Source organism: Epargyreus clarus, unplaced genomic scaffold, assembly GCF_041222505.1.
Source record: "Epargyreus clarus isolate Ecla_fem2 unplaced genomic scaffold, WU_Ecla_fem_2.2 ptg000007l, whole genome shotgun sequence".
NCBI lineage: Eukaryota > Metazoa > Arthropoda > Insecta > Lepidoptera > Hesperiidae > Epargyreus > Epargyreus clarus.
The window spans coordinates 5,898,825-5,921,338 of record NW_027332215.1 but is presented as its reverse complement, the minus strand read 5'-3'; the positions used below and the strand labels follow the sequence as shown (position 1 = coordinate 5,921,338).

Sequence of the window (22,514 nt, the reverse complement as noted above, 5' to 3'; positions counted from 1 at the left end):
TCGGTGGCTACCAATGAGTATCTAAATAAGATTGGTGAACAAGTCATTTAATTAAAAAATCAAAAACCCGTATGCACTAAAAAGGCCGAAGTAGAATTTTCAAAAACGGTGCAATAGGCGCTTTATTATTTTTATTCCAAAAAGCCAAATACAAAGTTTCATACTAAGTAGGTAACTGATGTCCAAACTATCTGGCTCATCCCCGTAGTGCTCATTTACGCTATATAAAGAAACTATGTGTAAATGTAACTATGTTCAGGTTTCGGCTGTGCGTTGATATCTGGCACTTTGAAATAGTCATTTCATCATACCATGCAGATTTATCATTCAAGTACTGATTAACATTATTGATTAAGCTTATTACTGATTAAGCTTTTTTACGTGAAGTTAATTTTATAGTAGATTTAAACCTTAAATGTTTAAACATGAATGTCTACTAAGTAGTAATTTTAATGAAGTAGCAAGCGAGGTGGACACAATCACCTAATAATAAGTTGTCACTGTCCCCAGTGGACATTTGTAATCTTTGAGACTTTGAATAAATATTTTATATAAAACTAGACTTACCACACGCCGATAGCAGTTGCATTGCTACTCACGAGGACTAACATTTCGTAGAATCATCCGGATCTTCATCTCAATGACTAGAAAGTAGTTCAATGGTGTAAGTGTGGTAGAATCCTCTGTGGTTCGATTCCGGTGGCCGTCACTAATAAGTGTTAAGCGCTGCTGTTTTCTGCTTGGAAGAGTGTAGTAAGGTACATACTTTTCCAAGGCATCCCAGCTTAGTCCTCAAGGGTAGCGGCGCATCTACGGTCAACTTCAGTTCAGAATCTATCTTATTTCGGTTGGTTACAGATGTCCATAGGCAGCAGTAGCCCCTTACTATCAGGAGTACTATTTTCTCGTAATTCTATATTATAAAAAATATATTAATATCGTATATTTAGTTCGCATAAATAATATTGAAAGGTTCATCTATCTATCTACGGAATATATGTAAGATTACCTAATCGTAAGGCAACGTAGGAAACATTTCCACTTGACAGAGATAATGGTCAGTAGTTCCGCAAGTATCAGCGCTTAGAGCTTTAGGAAGTAAGAGTGAAGGGCTTTAAGCTTATATAAGCTTCCCTTACCACTTGTTGTATTGCCAACGATCAACAATAAGCGAATAATTAGAAAATAAATACACCAATACTCTTTCGTTTGCTTATATCTTTCGATATTTTGTTCGTAATGTTTTAAAGAAAGAAAGTAGTAATTTTCTAGAATTTAGAGGAGTAATTGAGTAGGTACATTGTCACTTATATAATAATAAACGGTCAGTAATCGATGTAACTACAATGAAAACCGGGTGTAATGCCGCATTTTTCCTAACCAATCAGAAGATTCTAGGATACTTTCTTGGCAGGGTTGCCAAGTAGTAATGTTACTGATGGTTCGATTTTTTTCCTCAACTAAAACGTTATTAATCAGTTTAGCTCCACACTGTACTTCTAACACACAATCATATTGATGTTTTCCGCATAGATTTCTAACTCCTAACAAGAAAATGTAACCAGTTTTGGGAATTGAAATAGTTGCGTAAAAAAGTTTTGCCACGTCTCCGTGCTAAAATGTCCCTAAAATATTTGAAATAATTATTTATTCATTATGTAAATTACGTAGTATTAGTTATTTAATCGTAAATTTACTCTAAAAATGTTTTTATTTGTCAAGAATTCAAAAAAATAACTTACTAATAAGCCGTGTGTGGCTTCATTCAATTTCAAGGCGGCGAAGTATCTTTACTAATCTATGGTTTTCCGCTAAATCTTATTCACTGCATTCACCGCTTGTCGTCGGCAGTGAGATGATACTCAAAGACCTAATAAGTGTTATGTAATGAATGTCAATGGCTGTTTCTATGCGTACAGCCTTCACATTGCGCAGTGCCGCAATAAATACGTTTACGTAATTTATTATCAATTATGTCCAAAACGGTGATTGTATGTTGTAAGTCACAAAAATGCATGTTTGAATAAAATAACTCAATGTTTTAACAAGTTATGTCGTTCGTCACTTCAAATCAAAGAAATAGGGGAAACAAAGCGCTTCGTGTAGTTTTTGATACATACTACACGAAACGATTAACCTAGTATGCTGGAATTTGATTTGGAGCTACTCCATGCGTGTAGATTATTGTCTTTTAAAATAAATAGGTTCCTTCATTATGATAGGAATTTTAGAGAAAAATAATCCATTTTTAAAAGTCTTACTAGAAAATACTGACTTACTTTTAATTAAACTTGAACATGTGTCACATCCAAAACTCATTTTAATAAGTAAAATCTGACAACCAAACATTCATTATTACAGAAATTATATTAGAGATTTTAGCAAGGTTTCATCACGATGATTCCCTATATCATTAAGAGTAAATGACATTTCATGAAATCGGAGCAATTACTAATATGCAATTTGAATTAAACTAGTATATGGTATGGCCATGCTATAAATAATGTTATGAAGACGTAGGTACTCGTCCAAGATATTCCAGCTTAGTCCTTAGGGGTAGCGGCGCATATGTGGCCGATCGCAGGTAGAAATCTAATCTTATTTGGAATATATAACAGATGTCCATAGGCGGCAGTAGCCACTTACCACCAGGTGCTACTTCTATATCGACAAAATATATCTACTCACTAAGCGTGGAATGTCGATATTTCTATTAGGGTGTGTATGTTCTCGTGTTTAATGTATATTATGTCTGTTATGTATAAAATCTTTAAATTCCGCGATAATATTAGTCTAAATTCATAGATTACAGAAGCTAATGAGGGAGAGTTAATTTACCAGGATACCATGGCAAGATAAGATCACAATTTTATAATCTAGATTGCAGGAAAATACTAATTAAATAAGGCCTCTGACTAATCGTCAACAATCCCGAGAAAGCAAGTTTTTGTGTAACTTGTTTAACTAAAGTAGGTATACCTGATTTTAGAGTAATCGCGGAATTAATACATTTGAATATATTACTGGTACTCACATACTTACACGGTATTTAATATTTTGGCATGGATCATGGTCACGGCGAACTATTTGTGATTTGCATAAACCACTGTATTAAAACGTGGTGAGATACCTTAAAACCGTCTTTTCCGTTGTAGTTCTCGGAGTGTTTGTCTCGGTGTGTGTCTATTGCTTTCTTATTAAATGTTGGAAGTAATGACGCTCAGTGGAGATCACCAGGTTTATGCAATTCTTCTGAAGCTCTTATAATGTACACATACATCACTTTTATGATATCTCGTAACCAAAAAACATTTAACTCATTATGTACAGCATTCGGTAACTTACTTGATTTAAAACGTAATCGATACACACCTTTCTAAGTCGAGTGTAAGGAAGTTTAACTAGCAGAATCTGTGTATTAATGTAGATATTACCATCCTACTCGCACGCTGTAGCGGTGAACCGCCAGTTTCCCATACGATTACTTTCACGACGTTTACGTAACACGGCAATTATCTTTTGTTCCTAACTTGGTGGATATACAAAAACTGTAAAAGTCTTTAATTATATTACTCAGTCTCAAGTAATTAACATATTTTTGTAGGATAGCTCGTGTGGTGCGTTTTTGCCAGTTTTAACTCGTATGCGTAATATACGGTAAGCGGGTAAACAGGTAAACAAGTTGGCCTACCCAAGGATTGTGACAGGAAAAAATAGTAAACCTAACGTTTGCATATTGTATAGGCTTCATACTTTCAATTAGTATGTAATTTTTCTATTAACAAAACCAGTGAAATGTTTGAGAAAAAAAATCATATTCTGGACTGGAATTTTTTAGTCAACCCATTTGCAATATACTTGTTGACATATTTCTTTTTATATAAAAAACGTTTCATCCATTAAACAGGTAGGTGACGGTTGTCCAATAGTGGAATCCTACTAAATAAAATTATAAAAACTACATAACTTTGAAAATGGCGGAAGTCTTTTCGTTCGCTCAGTGACTAATAGAAGTATAAACTACCGCTGTGTTCTGGTTTGAAGGATATGGTAAGGCGAAGACATAGAGGGTACTTATAACTTGCTCCTATGGAACAGCAAAGCTTCTGGGATTGATCTCACATTTCAGGTAGAATTCTAATTTTGTAATCAATACTTTTTAGGCAACAATGTCAACTTATCATTTGATTGTAACGTAGGTAAATAATTATACTTGATTACTAGTTGTAACTTTTAGTAGACAGAAACCTTAGGTTAATTTTTTTAATTTGCTTAATGTTTTAACTGCACTCAGGTAATGTTTCTTTAACTGGAATATTATAAAACTTAATATAAACTGTTTACCGTGATACCTACCATCATCCATCACACAGCTTGCAGGAACACGGGGTATGAAGTCAACTTGACTCCTCAACGTCCGGTTACAGCTCATTGTATGCTCCGTCCAAGATTTAGATCGTAAAGGTCTATTCAAAGTTGAAAAAGCAGGTCTCATACCAGACTCATAGGCATTAGTGACTACATAACACATATTTTACTAGTCATGGTTATAAAAAATATTCCCGTTGACCAGAACTCAACATAAACGTATAATCTTCCAATACGGAGTTATGCCACTATCGTCGTCAACCCATTACTGTTCCATGAATGGGCACAAGTCTCCTTTTAGAATGAGAAGGATTAGACTATAGACCACCGCGCTGACCAAGCTGACCAGCGGATTGATAGACTTCACATAACTTTAAGAACTTTTATTTAAAAATCTTTTAAGTATGCAGGTTTCCTCACGATGTTTTCCTTCGTCGAGAAAATTAATTTGTAATACGCATGTTACGAGTGCCACTATTCTCTGTAGCTAATGTCTGTGGTTCATTACAACCATTACAATTTTAGTGGTCTCAGATATAGCAACTATGTGCCCGCCGAAGTGTGACAGGTGTAGTGAGGGAGTCGTCTTTTAGAGTGTAGAGTGTTTTATAGATATATAAATATTTATATGAGTACCTTGAAATGCATCTGTGATAGATCACCAGTAGGACACTAATCTATGTAAATAATAGAGTATATACATTTTTCAAATTTTATTTCACATTAAGAGTTTCACAATATCCAGATATAATAGTACCTTACGTATACATAATATAGTGTAAACAGTAAAAGAATAGGGATAGTTTTCTTAAAATTGACCAGAAGGTAACGATTAAGGGTTAAGGGTTAAGTAAGTGTAAAAATGTAATCCAAGCGAATACTAGCGAGTTTCCCTCAAAGACATTTCAGTTACCAAGTTGTATGAAGTTGTTTCGATATCCGCCGATATGTCTGCGGTAGGAGACAAACCAACCGGTATCATATGATACTTAGGATAAAACGATGTTGATACAAAACACCTTCATACAAATGGGAATTCCCTAGTGTTTACTCCATAATATTAAAGGAGGGAGTCTTAAAGCCAAGGTAGATTTCGAAATGTTTAGCTATTCCGTAAGTCTCATTTCATTAATATTTAAGCTCGAAAAGCAATTACATAATACATATTTTTATTCCAACAGATTTTCTAATATTTGAGCAAATTATGATTTTCGCGATAGATACTACAAATCTAAAACTATAATGAAAGCCTAAAATGTAGGTTAATGCTCTCAATTCATGTATCAGTTTCGATTTACAATTTAGAAGATTAACAAAAGTTTTGAAATCTACCTAGAAGTAAGGAAAAAACGGGATTCGAAGGTTTACATTCATGCTACGTTATTATATGATTAAAATACGGTTGGGAGCTTATGCTAAACTACTTTCTTAATATTATTACCCGAGGCAAAAATATACCCGACACATTTTTAGTTCTGATAGGTGATTAGCTGTAGCAGCTTTACCTCATTAGGTAATATGTTATACCTACAATGTGTTGTTAATCAATCTGGTGGTTAGAATATGCCACGGGTTACCTTTGCTTCGAGATCTTACACCTATGTATATTATGGTATACACGTATGACTAAGACTAATAAGAAATGAGCGACTTGGCACCAATTACTTAATGATAAACATCTGTGCTGATAAAAGTTCTCAGCCATACGCACTGGCGAGCCATCAATGGCCTAGTAGAGCACAAGGCGAAACTTGGTTGAAGATAGCCCAGAAGACAATCAGGCTACTTCAGTGTTAACTAACTCAAAAAGCTGTTTGTGGTTTGTGCAAATTGTGTGCGTAATTCACTTAACATTAAGTAGAATTTTATGCTTTCAATGTTTAACAGCTATTGAGATTTTAGATCGAAGCCAAGACGCTCACCCTTTTTATATATCTGAACGGGCATCAGTTTCATCTGAAGTGGACACAAACCGCCGAACTGGATCCAAGACGTATAAACTCTGTACATACATGAGTTTTGTCCAAAGTTTCGGTTTCCCTTCGTATGTTGGTTTTGAATAGGCTTGTCAAAATGTTGGCAATTCGGTGGGAACCGAAAGTTCGTGCTCAGGTTATCTACCAGCAATTGTTACACGTCAGTATATTCCAGAGAAATTTCCGCCCGTTCAGAAATACGGTTAGGTTAAATAGACAATTATTATTAATAATGTTACAATAGACACAGATCTATCGAGTTTACAGTATAAATAGACGACAAAGTATGCAATTTCTACAAAAATCGGGTCTGTACTTCAGAAATATCTTCCTTAATACATTGATTGATCGGTTTCAGATCACTGTTGAACAGTTTTGAACCATAACTTCAGAAGGAAGTTTGGTTTGTTAAACTTAAAACAATTCGAGGTACAAAATAAACATAAAACGCATTAAAAGATAAACACACTATGCCAAACTGACAACCCTGAATATCTCCAATAATATCACAATCCAAAGTTAACACTCCTCTTTTTAAATTTTATCAATTTTGATAAGCTAAGTTACAAGGGTACTTAGAGTACACCATCTTAACTACAATATGCATACAAATGTAGTCACCATTAAATTTCCTTATCACACATTCTTTTTCAACCTACCTATGTGTGTGCAATGCATTCAAGTGATTTTATTAAGGTATTACATTCTGCCCGTGTGTATATTTCCATCCCTTAGAATCATCCATACCTATAGCGTTTAAGGATATTGAATAGCAATTTTTATAATAAAAAATAAATAACAAAAATATGTACCTGGTAATTCGTTTCTTTACTGTGTTTAGATTTGACACCATACATGAAACCAATAATAATAAAATTTCAGCTTAGCAAATAGTAAAACTACAATAAATCTGCAAAATATGTGTACATATACGATTTAAAAAATTATAAAGACTGTATTTAGGAACTAGAAGATTAGGTAATGTTCATAATTAATAAGTAAAATTTATTTGAATATCAGTGTTTGTATTAGGTAACGTGTTCATTAAGTATTAAATAGATATTTCTAAAATTAAACATAATAGTACTTATTTTTTAATACATTAAGATTACCAAATGATTCCACAATAAATCTAAGCTTCAAGGAATCGATAAAGGATTATGCAAGATATTTTTTCGCATAATACAATTTAAATCTAAATAAATTAACGAAAGCACGGTAAGTAGTGCCATTGAGCTAAGTGTTTTTCAAAATTCTTTTTATTCTATACCATTTCATGTTTATCAATCTGAGATCGTTAAGTTGCAGATCGAGGCCATTTTTAACTTCAACTACGTCACTGCCGTAATTCAAATCCAAAACTTTTTGAATATTATTCGTACGATATGACACCCATATTTCCACTTCTGAATACGTTTAAAATCGAATATCTCTACCCTTCTTGTCTCTATACCATTCCTATTTCCATACCTTGACACGTAAACAAGAAGGGTCTAAGTATTCATAGATTCAATTCCTAGTTTGGTCCTACTAGCTTTCAGCTCCTCAGTGCGGAGTTTTGAGCTTAAACGGAGCGGCATTGTGATAAGTGTTCTTAATTTCTATCGATCAGGGTAACCCGTCAAAACTTCCATACAAATTATCCGATGTAATGGTTCTGAAGGAAGCTTTTTCCAAGGCATTATATAACTTTCTACCAAAGGTCGTCGTCATACGCTGGTGTAGCGTCGCCCTGATCCTGTATCATTTATAATTTCTTAATATGTTTTATATACGGCGTAAGGATTCAGCAGCAACCTCAATCAGGATCAAACAACTTGAAGAATACAGCAAAAGCCAAGGGCCAGTCGTAAGTGGCACGCCGTCTAGAGGAGACTGTCTTCTTTTGACTGATGCTTTTGATTTTCGTTATTTTATTTTAATCAAATTCAATCCCAGAACACAAATTTTGCGGAAATATGACTCGGAGAAAGCATATGCACGAAATAATGTTTAAATGTTAGAACATTTTAAAATAAAATCCAGGACAATAGACCAACCTCAAAATCAGATTCATTTGTACTCGTTCTTGCGCAAAAGTCGTCGGTTTTCTATTGTTTATACTGGGGGTGGTACTCTATCTGGGAGACCGCCGGGCGGATCCCTCAAGTACTCCAAGATTTCATGCAGCTCCGGTAGTTCGGGCAGCAAGATGACAAGCTCCATGTATCCCAAATTCACCATCACGGAGACGTCAGTGTTGACTTCTAATACGATGCGATCATATCTGTCCACCACATACACCTTTACAAACTGATTCTCTTCTTCCATTTCAATGTCGTCCATTGTCCAAAGTAGGCTGTCAGGATAAATGCAATGATTAGCAAAATTGTAACGTGCAGAAGCTATAACATTTCGATTATTGCTTTTATGTTACTGGATGATTTTCTAATTCCCAAGCATAAGTTTCTTTTTTATGAATAATTAATATTTTTAGTTCAATTTTATAACTGAACATAAATATATCTTGTATGCTTTAAGCATTAATATTCAAGTGATTCTTTAACACGTTATGTTTTTAACACATAGTTACTGTCTATAAGTATCACTTTCAGTCATAACCAGAAAATTTGCAGTAATTATTTTAAAGTTTCAAAATTTGTATATTATTTAATCACCTTTGACTTTCCTTTCAGTGTGCAGTTTGGCTTTAGCTATTTGAACTTGTTTATTCCCTTATTCTCACATTTATTATGGTTGATGTTTTTCATGAAATACTTATTCATTAGAAAGTCTTTTTCATATCTTTGAATTATTGAAAGAATTCCTTTTAAATATTATAATTTTCTTAACCTACAAATATATCCGCTATATAAAAAGACAAAAAAGACTCATAATATGAATAGGTAGTGGATAGTTTTCAAAATCTTAATCTTTCGTGTTACAAGTTATCGATATATTCAGTTGTATTCCATTCATTCAATGCTTTAGTTCTCGTTTTCAATTCTCATGGAATAATTTTCAACTTTTGCGAAACCCAAAACTTTGCATTTCACTGCAATTCGTAAACGTCTCTCTCACAACACTCAAGTAAGAAACGGCGAGCTAATTTATGAGGACATACTTTTATGAATCTCTGAATAATTAGTAAGATGGCTTTCTCGCCAAGAAACCTATAGTTTTATATGTTGCACATATTACAGTCACAATCGTTCTTTTCTAAAATGATCACTAACTATGTAGGTCGGAAATAAATTTCTTTGTGTATCTTAGTCCGAATGTAAATATTTTAAAGCTCTGGACTTATGTCCGAAATTCATGGTTGTTAGTAAATGTGTATATTACCTATAATAGTATTACTATTCTACCATTTATACTCAATGGATGTCAAGAATCTAATTTATAATTTTAACGCTACTAAACATTAAAGATATTGAATAAGATAATCTACCCATCTGAAAATCATTCCTGTCGTGACAACAATCTTCAGAAATCCATTCAGTTACCATTGAATTTCTATAACCTGCGATTACCTTAAATATTAATACGAGTATTGTTTATTCTATAGCTTTGAGTATAATAATATATATGGAGTTGTTAAATAATTGATTATATTAAGTATGGTATACCTGCTATAAGCTTCAATACTAATCTACTATTTGATTATTTTAGACACTGATAACTAACCCTACTCTTTAGATATGCTTTATTCATATCGATACATTAATTCGCAAATCAGCCAACTCCACTTATTGTGAAAATGTTCTTTTTATTTATTTTGATTTCGTTCAATGTCATTTACTATCAAAATAAATAAATAAAACATTTTGACAAAAAATGGAGTTGGCTGATTTGCGAATTAAGATAAGATCGATATGTTTATTTTGCGCAAAGACATACTATGTAAAAATAGTGTGGTATATGTTTGAAGTTATTCAAAATCTTTAGATATATTATAGTAAAATATATGAACTATTGGGAACTTGAAGCAAATAATCCTTATTAATATATTTTTTAAAATACAGTTCTGTAAGTCGTGATAAAGTATTGTCGAAAATACTATTAGACGGTTGCTAAAATAATTGTTTGTGCTTTTAAATATAAGTTGTGTGATATAAGTATGAATAAGTATTAGTTATGTATTTTATTATAAATTGCATCATATAAAAATGGAATAAATTAAAAGCCTACGCATAAAGAGATTGAGCACTCAAATAAAAAAAAACTTTGTAAAATAAAAAGAAACATAAAAATTAAAACAAATGAAATTGATTTAAATACTTATAATAAACAACAAAATAACATGAAAATAAAATAATTAACAAACGTAAAGTTAAATCAATATTTACAATAAAATTATAACTAGTTCATGTTCTTAATACTGGATACGTTGATTATTAATTATCAGAAACTCTATGACTTAGTTCATTAAGGGAGGGCTTGTATGTTAAATTTGTTAAGTCTACTTCTTATGGTAGGGGCCACCACCATGTCCAGAGCCTAATGCGTTCGTGTAACTGTCTCCGACGCCACCGTGACCGCCATGCCCACCAAAACTATAGCCGCTACCGCCATGGCCACCGGATGATCCAAATCCACCGCCAAATCCATGATCGTGACCACCTCCTAATCCGCCGTGGCCACCTCCGATACTACCCAAGCCATGCCCGTGACCGCCTCCAAAACCACCCGAACCATGACCGTGACCGCCTCCAAATCCACCCGAACCGTGTCCGTGACCAAGATTGTAACTATCTCCTCCGTGGCCGCCACCAATTGAAGTAAGACTTATGCTAGAAATGTCGTGGCCATCATGGTGGCCAACTCCATTGCCACCATCATGGCCATCGCCGTAAGATCCAAGACCTCCGGAGCCGTGACCGCCGTGCCCTCCCCCTAAGCCAAAGGAAGCGCCGTCATGGCCCCCCGAAAAGCCACCCGAGTGGTCGCTTAATCCGGAGAAGGCACCGCCTCCGTATCCGCCTCCGTATCCGCCTCCGTATCCGCCTCCGCTTCCTCCTCCGATTCCTCCTCCGCCGAGGTGTTCTGTGTGCCCACCGACTGCGTATTGATAGCCATCGTGATGTTGGTCCCCGTCAGAACCAAGTCCATGGCCCACACCATGTCCTGCGCCGTTACCTCCACTGTGGTGGCCGTGCCATCCCCCAGATCCCCCAGATCCATGTGAAGAATGAAATGATTCTCCGCCTCCGCTTGATCCTCCAAAGACAGCATGAGCATGTCCAGAGCCAAAACTTCCTCCAAAGCCGCCACCATGGCCGCCTCCATAGCCGGTGTCCACGCCGCCTGCGGATGAGAATCCACCTGCGGAAGAGAATCCGCCTCCGGAGATATGATTTCCTTGATCGCCATGATGTCCTAAGTCGTAACCGTCACCGTGTCCGTCCAAATGAATGCTTCCGTGACCGCCGCCGCCGCCGCCGCCGAGGTCTAGGCCACCGTGTCCGTGGTCACCTCCGGAATGTCCGCCGCCGAAACCGTGACCGCCTCCACTGAAGTCACTGGTGATCGAGATATGGCTACTGTGATCGTGGCCGCCTCCGTGACCTCCGCCGTAACCACCGTGGCCTTTCAAATGGTCAGCGAATCCTCCGTGCAGATGTTCAGCTAAGCCACCGTCGTGCCCGCCGTGACCGCCACCGAAGTCACCCCCGTGACCTCCGCCGTGACCACCGCCGTGACCGCCACCTAAGCCGCCGCCGAAGCCGCCGCCGAAGCCGCCGCCGTGACCGCCGCCGTAACCGCCGTGGTCGTCGTGGTGCTCGTGTATTACTTCCTTGGGCGAATGGTGTTCTTCAGGTATATGGACGCGAATATGGACACTGGAACAAAATAATGACGAGTATAGAAGAACTTGTATGAAAAAAAAAAAACACTCCGAAAAGTACAAGGAGGGGACATAAACGAAACATCGCAAAGCCCGATCCGGAGGTCGATTGTAACGAGAGGTTTTTCCCTCGCGTTAGTACGAAAGGTTAACAATACAACCATTTTCACATTTTACCTCAATAAAGAGATCGGTGGGAAAGACAATTGCCCGACGGCGATGTTAAATGAATAATACTTCTCACAGACGTTTTTGCGGTTACACGCATATATTATTTGAACGAGCAAAAACCACGAATGTTTACAAATCAAACGACCGACAAAATTTCATATTTGAACATAATAAAAAAAAAAATGTGTTTCTTAACCGTTTCATTGTGTTGGATTAACGTTACATAGAGACTCGCAACTAATTAAGTAATTTAAAAATTAAACATAGGAACATGAATATACTAACTGTTCATGTCCAAAAGTCGCAGCGCAGATGGCAACGCAAGCCAGCAGTAAACAGCTCAGCTGAAATAATAACATAGTTTAGTTTGCGCAGTCCTTATTGCGCAATCGCGGTAAATGTGCGGCGTTACGAACAACGGCATGTGTCGGCATGAAATCGAAAGCGGTCAGGACAGCTTACTCAGAGATAGTATCTGGTCTGCGATTGTAATGACGTAACCTAGTACGGGATGTTGTACTTCCTAGGCGGAACAAAGCTCACTTGGGCTCACTTATAACCGTAGCTAGTTGCTACGAGTTTTTATTGCAATTCTAAGTCTGTTTACAGATTTTTTATGGATAACACAAATGCCTAAGGTGGCACTTATTGGTTTTTATTGGATGTTTTAATAGCTTTTGCTACTTATACGTCACTGAGTTTATTAACGTATTTTAGCTCCGTGTTTTTAATATCATGTCACATTTTTATAGTTGTTAATTAAGTGCTTACTATAGGTAATAGTTTAAATTATGATTTCTAAAATTTTAAACCCTTGATATTTAGCCCAAATTATTTGCACAAATAATATTATTAAAGTGTGTTGGTGTAAATAAAAATATTATGTTTAAGCTGACTTTAATTTAATTTACGGATTCCAAAGCGTATCATATTAAAATAAGACCTTTATATTTTAAAGTTTTATTGTGTATGTCAGCAGCACTTATGCCTCTATCATCAGTAATATAATTTTGTATTAAACTGCAAATCCCACAGTTGGGTTCGGATCTTCCCACACCACAAACCCGGGAACACTCGGCCACGCTGTTCCAATGCGGATTCGTGATTTTTAGGTAAAAAAAAACTAAGATTAGTTAGGGAGATTACGAGATTGTTGATAAATATGAATGAGGAACTAATATCTCCATTGTAACCCACATTTCCGCACAGACCACACTAACTCAGACCGAAACTTAAATTTAATTGTTCTTTCGATTCACATATTCACACGCGTTTCCGGTTCCGGAAGTTACTCACAGTTAATGGAGCCGCCATTTTCCTTGGCAGCCGTGTGGGTCTCCTGATGGGTACTGATCAGCTGGCTAGGACACTGTGGGCCGCTGCCACAGTAACTCTTTTTATATAATGGTGAACGCGGCCCCTACCTCTCTCGAGCGCATGATGTTATCAGATGTGCGCCGACAAACCTTACATCTGTTTGCTTAGCTCACTTCAATTTACTTAGATCTTACTCATGTGAGCATACACCCGGTGGACGATAGTAAATGATTTAAAAAGAAATAATGCGATATTTATATTGAATTAAAAAAGGATTAGATAGTACAATCCTATTAATTGTGTAATTTCGAGAAATAAATATATGTATTAAAGATCAATGGAAGCATATTGTATTTCTTAACTTCACCTAATGTTATTAGTTGCATCTACGCAATTCCGTAACTTAAAGGCAATTTTCTTTGCCTTTAAGTAACCAATTAGGCACCTACTTAATTAATTTCAAGGCAACTAATGTATAGTTAATGAGGATGGCTTCGTTACTTAAAATTCGAATACCTTTTTATTAACAAAAGCTGTTTTGTTTCTGAACAATACTATGACCACATTATTTCGTGGCTGGCTTCATTGAAAAACGCGAGATGATACTTAACTGTTTATTTGAAAGGTTAGCGGTTTAAGAGTCATACATTAAGTTTATTTTATTTCACAGCTACTTGCATTAAACGCCTGCGCTAGAACTTCCAACTTGATTACTACAGATAACAAACACACAAAAATTTAAATCGTCTGTTATTAGTCATTCGGCTTTTCCCTAGCCTGGAATTCCAGTTCAATATAAGAAAGAACTTTGTCAATAAGTTGCAACACGCATAAGACATTTTGTGACAAAGAGTAAAAACGAAACTCTATTACTAACACTGTCACAAATCCGTCCGTCACATCTGTCCGTCTGTCACAAGACTATCTCCGGAACCGGTAAAACATATACACTTGAAATTTTTACAGAGGATGCATAACGGTGGCCGCTATAATAACAAACAAAATAAAAATAAAATAAAGGGGGTCTCCATACAACAAACCGGTAATTTTCAGCATTATCGATCTAATTGTTAAACCGTACTCAGAAGACGGTTGAAAATTTTAATTTCCATTTACTAGTATAACTGATATGATAATAAATACAAATAATAACATTATCCCAACGCCATCTATTGTAGTTTTATATTGTAGTAATTTTGTTGAAAATAATAAAATTAATACAAATAAGTGAAAAATAAAGAACATTTGATGGTACGGAAGCCTCCTTGTGCGAGTTCGACTCGTACTTGGCGAATTATTAAACACCTAAGTACTTTTAATTAATATATTTTTTAATAATGATAATTTATTCAGTTCACTACAGAATTGAAAAATGCAACATTCTTATTATATAATATTGTTTTAATTTAGGTAAGTAGTTGTCAGTATGTAGATATTTCATTTCATATATTAAGGTTTTTTACCACATTGAAGTAGTACATTAAATTAGTGGTCACTACTGGCCATGGACATCTGTGACCAATACTATATGGAAAAGGGATTCTACCTGAAGCGTTACTAAGGCATTGTCACTCCCGAGGATTGAGATGGTCACCTCATATGTAAGTCAGCCAGCATCCTCACCCTTCCGCCTAAACCCAAGGACTGTTTCACGCTAGAAATAGATGAGGTGGTGGTCCTTCCCCGATCGCACCATACATAATCTTGTTAATTAAGTTATTATGGGGTTATTTAAAAACTATAGAAGAACACCAACATGTAGTCGACCTGATACTAAGTGGCCACTTCCGACAGTGATATTTATAATTAACCCTGTACAGGATTTGAGTTTTATCTGAGATCGCCTACCGATACGTTGCTACCCCGAGGACTAAGTTGAAACGTCTTCTATAAGTATATTTCCATAACCACTCCCACACTAGCAAACCACAACACAGCTGCACTTAGTTTTGTTAGGCAGAAATAGGTGTAGCGGTGCCGCCGCCAGAGTCGAGCGACAATGGGTTCTACCACCTTCTATCTCGTATATAGCTCCCAGTTTTTAAACATTAACCTATTACGATTTTTATATCTAAATATAGTTTTAGGAAATGCAGAAATCCCATAAAGTAAACGATGTTAAGAAGCTAGAGTATGTGTGATAAGCGTTTTTGTGTTTACATCGAAACCATTACTATTACTAACCGATGCAAGTGAACTTTTAGCACTCACGACAACGACACGACACAAAGTAAATTTATGGCATCCGAAGAATTATAGAATAAGATAAGAATGAAGTAACATAATTAAGTTAGAAATACATGTGACTATTATAAATGAAGATGTTTATCAATAACAATGTATTTTTTTCATCAAGATAGACAAAAAACTGATACTGGCAAGATTATAGGCGGATTCCTCTCGATATTATCGCTGCTAAGTCTATTTAATGAAAAGGATAACGGTAGATACTCGTATACCTAGGAGTCGATCCCGTCTAATGCGGATATGTTAAAATATTAACAAAGTACAAAATTAATACCAAAAATATTTAAGTAACTAGATATTTAAGTATTTAGTATCTAATTTCCACAACATTAGCTCATATGCATAACATTTAACGAAAGTCTTGATATTCAGAGATCTATAACATTGTCTCCGACTTTAATAAACGTGTCAAAATCATTTCAATTGCGAAAAACTGCTTTCCTTACACTCACAGGCCCACACTACACACAGAAACGAATACACAAACATCCAGACCCAAAAAAAAATCTAAATTCAACATTCAGATATCTGACCTGGTATCGAATCGTCCGTTTGCGCGTCAGACCGTCATGGTAACCGCACCGTCACACGGATCGTCTTATCGATAGGTCATATATCGCAGTCATCAGTCAAATCGTAAATAGTGAAGATTCGTTTTAAATGAAAGCTCGATAGAGTAAGCGAGCCTAACATTTTGTCCGCATTTCCTGTTTCGCTCGATGATATGAAACGTTCTGACATATTGCATAATGGACCGAGGAAGATACGAGCGTCAATATGATATTCAATTTGGCTAATTACTCAATATATAACCGATGCATATGTAAAGAGCCCACTTCAAAAACAGGTATGCATTTGATTGCGAATATTTTCACCCACACAAAACTGTGTAAGATGCATAACATCCTTATTCGAAAAAAATATCGCCGTTTTAAGATGAGATTTTGTATATTTTATCATATTATCGAGCTACGTAAGATCTTAACTGTGTGTTAGGTAATGCGTGGATGCATTTCAATGGATCAATCGCCGTGGCAATTTAGATCTGTTAAATGAAGAATCTTTTCCACGCTCCTCTAATCCGCATTGAACGTCGTGGTGTAATATGCTACAGGCTTTTGTCCAGTTCTGGGATGCCCTATGTCCTGCTTGTTGTCGTTGGAGAGCAATATTCAAATTTTGTCCAAAGCAAATGCGGTTTAAAACCACGCCACACCACCACATCGACACGGAATGACCCCTAACCGGCTCCATCTTCCACCAACCCCCATCATGGGGAAGAAGCTGCGCTTCAAATGGGGATTAGAGTGGTAGAACACTTGTAATTCGACTCCGGCGGCACCATCGCCAACCATTCCTAAGCGCATAACACTGATGTTATTAAGCAGCAGGCCGTCTATCAGTCGCCACTTATCATTAGGTGGATTGCTGGCTCGCCTGCCACTTCTATATGATATAATAAAATAATAATAAAGACGGTCGTTGTTTCACCCTACGAAAGTGGAATATAAAGATTAATGTGTAATGTAATTTAAAGATTATTCCACGTGTCCATCACCATTCTGAGGTCTATGCCAATATTTATTCAGTGATAATCACGACGCCCTGAGAAGACTTGAAGCCCAAGTGAAACAGAAAAATACAATATAGTAAGTTTAAAAACTTACAAAAGTGCCTTGAGAAATTCTTGTATTGTATTGTATTGTTAAAAGTCACATTAAATTTATTTCATTGTAATCCAAACTAATTACGAATTAACTGAAGCACTTCTTGGAATCGCGCATTATTTTAGTCATTATAACAAAGAAAGTTATTACCATTGAAGAAATACAAAATGACTCGTGACATAATTAACGATGGTTACGCAACTAACGGTCTTGGCAGTCACTTAAAATTGTTTCCTGCCAATGACTTTGCACGACAACAGTTATTATATGTATATGGGTATTAATATTACTCCGTGGGTTTTTAGCCGGTAGGAGTCCGGCATGTCTTTTCTTCTGCCCCTGCGGCTGAGAGGAACCCATGATGGATTTCCCCACGAAAAAAAATGGGTCTCCTCTCAGAGTCAGAGGTTTTTGAACCAGTCTAACAAGCTGGTCAAATGCTAATTAGTATACTTCAGACGTTTTTGAGAACTTTAAAAAAAACGGGTTTTCTCTCGATGTTTTCCTTCAACATTATAGAAAGAGTTAATTAATATCTAATTGAAATCTTAAGCAGAGGACTGTGCTCAAGATTCCAATTTTGGACCTCGATTGCGAGGCCAAATTTCGGCTATCATCGTTAACATTTATTAATGGTGGCAAATGTAAGCTTGCTCATTTTAATCAGTGATTATAGTTTGTTAAAACAATGCTTTATTTACTTTGAAATTGTTCTAGGCTCATAACACCAGAGGTCAGTGCTCCTGGGTTACAGTTTAAAGGGTATGGTGAAGACATATTTATCGGAGGCGTTCCAACCTAGTCCTTTCGGGTACTAATGCATTTGTGGCGTACTCAGGTTGATGATTCCATTGTCCATGGGTGCAAGTTTCCATTTATATTCAGATTGAAAAAATGCACGTGGATTTAGGTATATACTCATAGAAGCAAGAAATGTTTGTTTTTAGATCCAATGAGATTTGTTAGATGTCCATTGAATTATCAAATTAGTAATTAAGTTCGGTAAATATATTTGCAACATTATGTACGAGTAATACAATTGTTACAAAATTGTTTCAGGTCATTATAAACCACTTGTGTTTCTTCTTAACGATAGATAAATGCGTATTTAAAAATAACAATATTCAACATATAAATTAGTTAAAACCGTTGTTCGTTTCATCGCACATCCGTACACACGAGAGGACTCGCAAACTAAAACTAGTTAATATTTTTGGCGCTGCTCATATTTACAGTAGGTTAAATATATTTTTATGTTATAATTTACTAATGCTACTACTTTGGAAAATAATATCGATTAAGTATAAAACATTAAAAATTAATACATAAAATAGGTAATATGACATAAAATATTGTTCAAATACGTAATTGAAATAATATGATTCACTGATTTAAAATGTTAATACGTTTTATTTTGAAGATATAACCACCATACAGTAAAGGAGTTACACAAAGAAAGCCCGAAATGAAATATAAATATTAAATAGAAAAAGGATATATTTTATATATAAAAACTATAGCTATAAAAACATAGCTAAGACAACGATAGTATTACATATTCATAAAAAGCTGTAAAAGCCATACTGAGACATTACAAAATTATGTCTCTTAAGCTCAGCACAACATATATAATTTTCAATAAGTACTCGTGGATATACCCACCCATCCAATAGTTCGGTCTCGTATGTAACGTAATAAAAATCGCCTTACCATATTACAACGTAAAAAGAATAAGGAAGCTAAAAATATTGAAAAATTTTTAAAACACATTCAATGGCGGACAAAACATTCAATGGCGGACTAAGCTAGTCGGAGGCCCGTGGCGGAAATGTTGAAATAGGCCCTTGCGGAAAGTTGAATGAGGCCTCCTAACTAGGAAGTTGATCTAATTTACAAGGGGTTACAAATGTGTACTAGGGAACTTTAGACATTTGGAGGGCCCCCGGGACCACAGGCCAGGGTCGGACTGCCGCAGCCCCCCTCCCCATTAGTCCACGACTGCAAACATTATAACAGAAGTCTAGGCAGCATCTATCTCAATGTTTCCAGCACAATGGTCCGCGTTAGCTCTAGAAGTAGACCGCGATGTTTTGATTATCATACTCAAAATAAAGGAGAATGCCCATTCTTGGTACTGATTTTTCTCATGCGTCAAAATGAAAGTAATATTAAAATTATTTTTTGTTTTTTTTACATAATTTGTCGATCAGAATAGTTTCTTTGAACAGGGGATTCCATTTAAGATAAAATAAGACGAAATGTTGATTGTTGTTCTTAAAAATTAAAATGGCGGTATTTTATACTCGGAATTCATTATTTTAGGTTTTTAGGATTATTTTAGGTTTTTTTACCTACTACCTTTAAAAGTAAATGGAATATGTTAATCGAACTACATTATAGGTACCTACTATCAGTTAAAACCGACCATAAATCTATCGTCGGATATTTTCGATTTTGAGGTTATGTAACATTTCGGTAAATAACTTCAGAACCCGGGCGCTGATCTAAAAAATAATTATTGGTGGTAGTAGGTATTTGCTTAATTATACATCGTCTACAACAAGTTTCAATTTGATGCAACTCTGGACGGCGGTCCATACTTTCATGGGCATTGTCCTTTATGCAAAGTAGAACTCATACAGAACTTTTTTTATATGTCAACAACATCTATCACGGCTTCGGAAGATGTATCGCTATATATTTTTTTGATATCGTTTGACTGTACTACTGCCAAATACTTGGTGGTCCAAGGCAAGAAAAAAAAATGTTAAAAACCATTAAAACGTTACGTTTATAACGTAGCGCGAAATCTTACGATGTTTGACGCAGACGTGCGCAAGCGCAGATGTAACTGTGTGCGTAAAATCTGTATTCACATCAAGATATACACTAATGGCGGCAAAAGCAAGACAGGTAGTATTCTTATATTTCTTTAATGTTTATTTTTAGCTCGAATGATATTATTATCATCTGAACACAGATCCTTATACGATAGATATTTTATTTGGTTGCGAAAAGGTTTTTGTTATTTTTGATAAAAAAAAATTGGTATATTATGTCACAATAGTACATTACAATACGAGGACGAAATTTTTTTTTCTGACAAGTGTGAGTTTGCAGGCCGAGCCGCAGGCGAGGACTGCAATCACACGAGTCAGAAAAACATTTTTCGTCCGCGTGTTGTATAAAATTTTATATTACGGGGTCGGAAATGGGGGTTTTGCGCACGCGAAGCGTGCGTAAAACGTCCATTTACGCACGCCGTGATATAAACGTATTTTTTTAATTTAACTTTTAATAAATTCTATTGTACACGTGTATTTACTTCATTTCACTTCTACTTATTTCATCTCATCTCACCCATCTTATTTCATTTTCGATTCACAAATATCTTACGAATGAATTACAATCTCACAAACGGTTCATTGTCACCGAACAGCGTTAACAGTGTACAATGGAGGTGTTCGACCCGAAACGATGTGAATATTACGTATATTCCCAGGGCAAGCGCGTGCCTATCGAACGAAGCGATCGACGAACAAGCGATTGCCAAAAAGATAAGATTCCATTATAATAACTGTGTCCTTTAACTTGGTTTAATTAAATTTGTTCAACATGTTTACTTTTGAACAGAATAAAATATGAAATCTTGTTGTTTAAAGTTTAATTGTATACATTATAGGAAAAACCTACGAATGAATATTATACATATGTCATTATCATGGCATTAAGTTAACTCATAAAGTATTACGTACGATGTAGATATTTTATTTTGATAAAAATTTAAAGTCATAACTTTTGAACACAAGAAAAATGTAAACAGTAGTCGCTCGCGCTTGTCCTGTTCTCACTTTTGCCTGAGTCGGGTTATAATGGGCATTAACGGTTCATCTTGGCGAATCATCTCAGGTGATTTCTTGGTGTGTTTATAACACAAATAATTATACGGACAAGATTACGTCCGTACGTTTGTACGTTCACTTTTTATTTTAAGAGTGGAAGTTTCCGCTTGCGCAATCGCCCTGTGCCCACGACGGTGTATGACCGAATTATTATCGTTAAAGCCTCATTATAAATTAAGAAGTTTGAAGAGCGTAAGCAAAGAAGAGAGAGAACGAATCGTTTATAAATTAAATACAGAAAAAGCAACTTAGAATACTATCGATTTACTTGTATAGTTGTAAATAGTAAATTGATAGTAAATTGAAAGTAAGAAAATCACTACCAATCCAGTATTGTAATTTTTTACGTACAAAATCTGCTACGTTAGTTATTATAAAAGTTCAAAAAAGTAAACTGCACACTGAAAGCTTATTTTTATTTAAATAGGTAAGTTTACAGAAGTATTCCGTATCCTGAATAATTTGATTCTTATAAACAACTATCAACATCGAAAGACAGGCATAAGGTGAATTGAAGTTATACTATCAACAAATAACGTCCGCAAATCAATGACATATATACCTACATGTAAATGTGATCTTTACAATTAAAATTAAAATGTTTATTAATGATACTTATGCTATGACAAAGATTAATTTAATAAACGTATTTGAAATATTTAGGAAGAAGGAAGCACCTACCTGAACTCTGCTCACTGCTCTCGCTCGCTGCTCGCTGCTCTCGCTCGCTGCTCTCACACCCTGGAGCTCTACTTATGTACCTGTTGACCAGTTATAATAATATAAATATTATTATTCGCTATTCAACAGTTTATTTTTTTTGATTTGGTTGGTTTTTGTCGTTATACTTAAGTAAGTATACATGGCAAAATTTAGCAAAAAACATACAACTGACTTCTATGTCACTTCAAAGTAAAGTTCAGAAACCTTATATAAATATCCAAAAGTATGAATTGAACGATTCAGATTGAGGCTGGAAGCGCCCCTACATCATCAGGGTTGAAGAGTTGCAAGTCAAAATTTTCACCATATAGATACC

At 35.5% G+C, this 22,514-nt stretch overlaps 1 protein-coding gene and 1 long non-coding RNA gene across 2 annotated transcripts; both read right to left on the bottom strand.

The window, feature by feature from the left end:
• Window positions 1–5,066: 5,066 nt before the first annotated feature.
• On the bottom strand, window positions 5,067–22,209 carry LOC140743285 (uncharacterized). The gene is made up of 2 exons (XR_012102430.1): window positions 22,157–22,209; window positions 5,067–8,682 (listed from the first exon to the last, which is right to left on the bottom strand). It is a non-coding gene; the product is annotated as an uncharacterized LOC140743285 (long non-coding RNA).
• LOC140743284 (uncharacterized) lies at window positions 10,592–13,784 on the bottom strand. The gene is made up of 3 exons (XM_073074445.1): window positions 13,639–13,784; window positions 12,628–12,686; window positions 10,592–12,166 (listed from the first exon to the last, which is right to left on the bottom strand). The coding sequence occupies exons 1-3, from the start codon at window positions 13,654–13,656 to the stop codon at window positions 10,786–10,788; spliced, it is 1,458 nt and encodes a 485-aa protein (XP_072930546.1). The 5' UTR covers window positions 13,657–13,784; the 3' UTR covers window positions 10,592–10,785.
• Window positions 22,210–22,514: the final 305 nt, after the last annotated feature.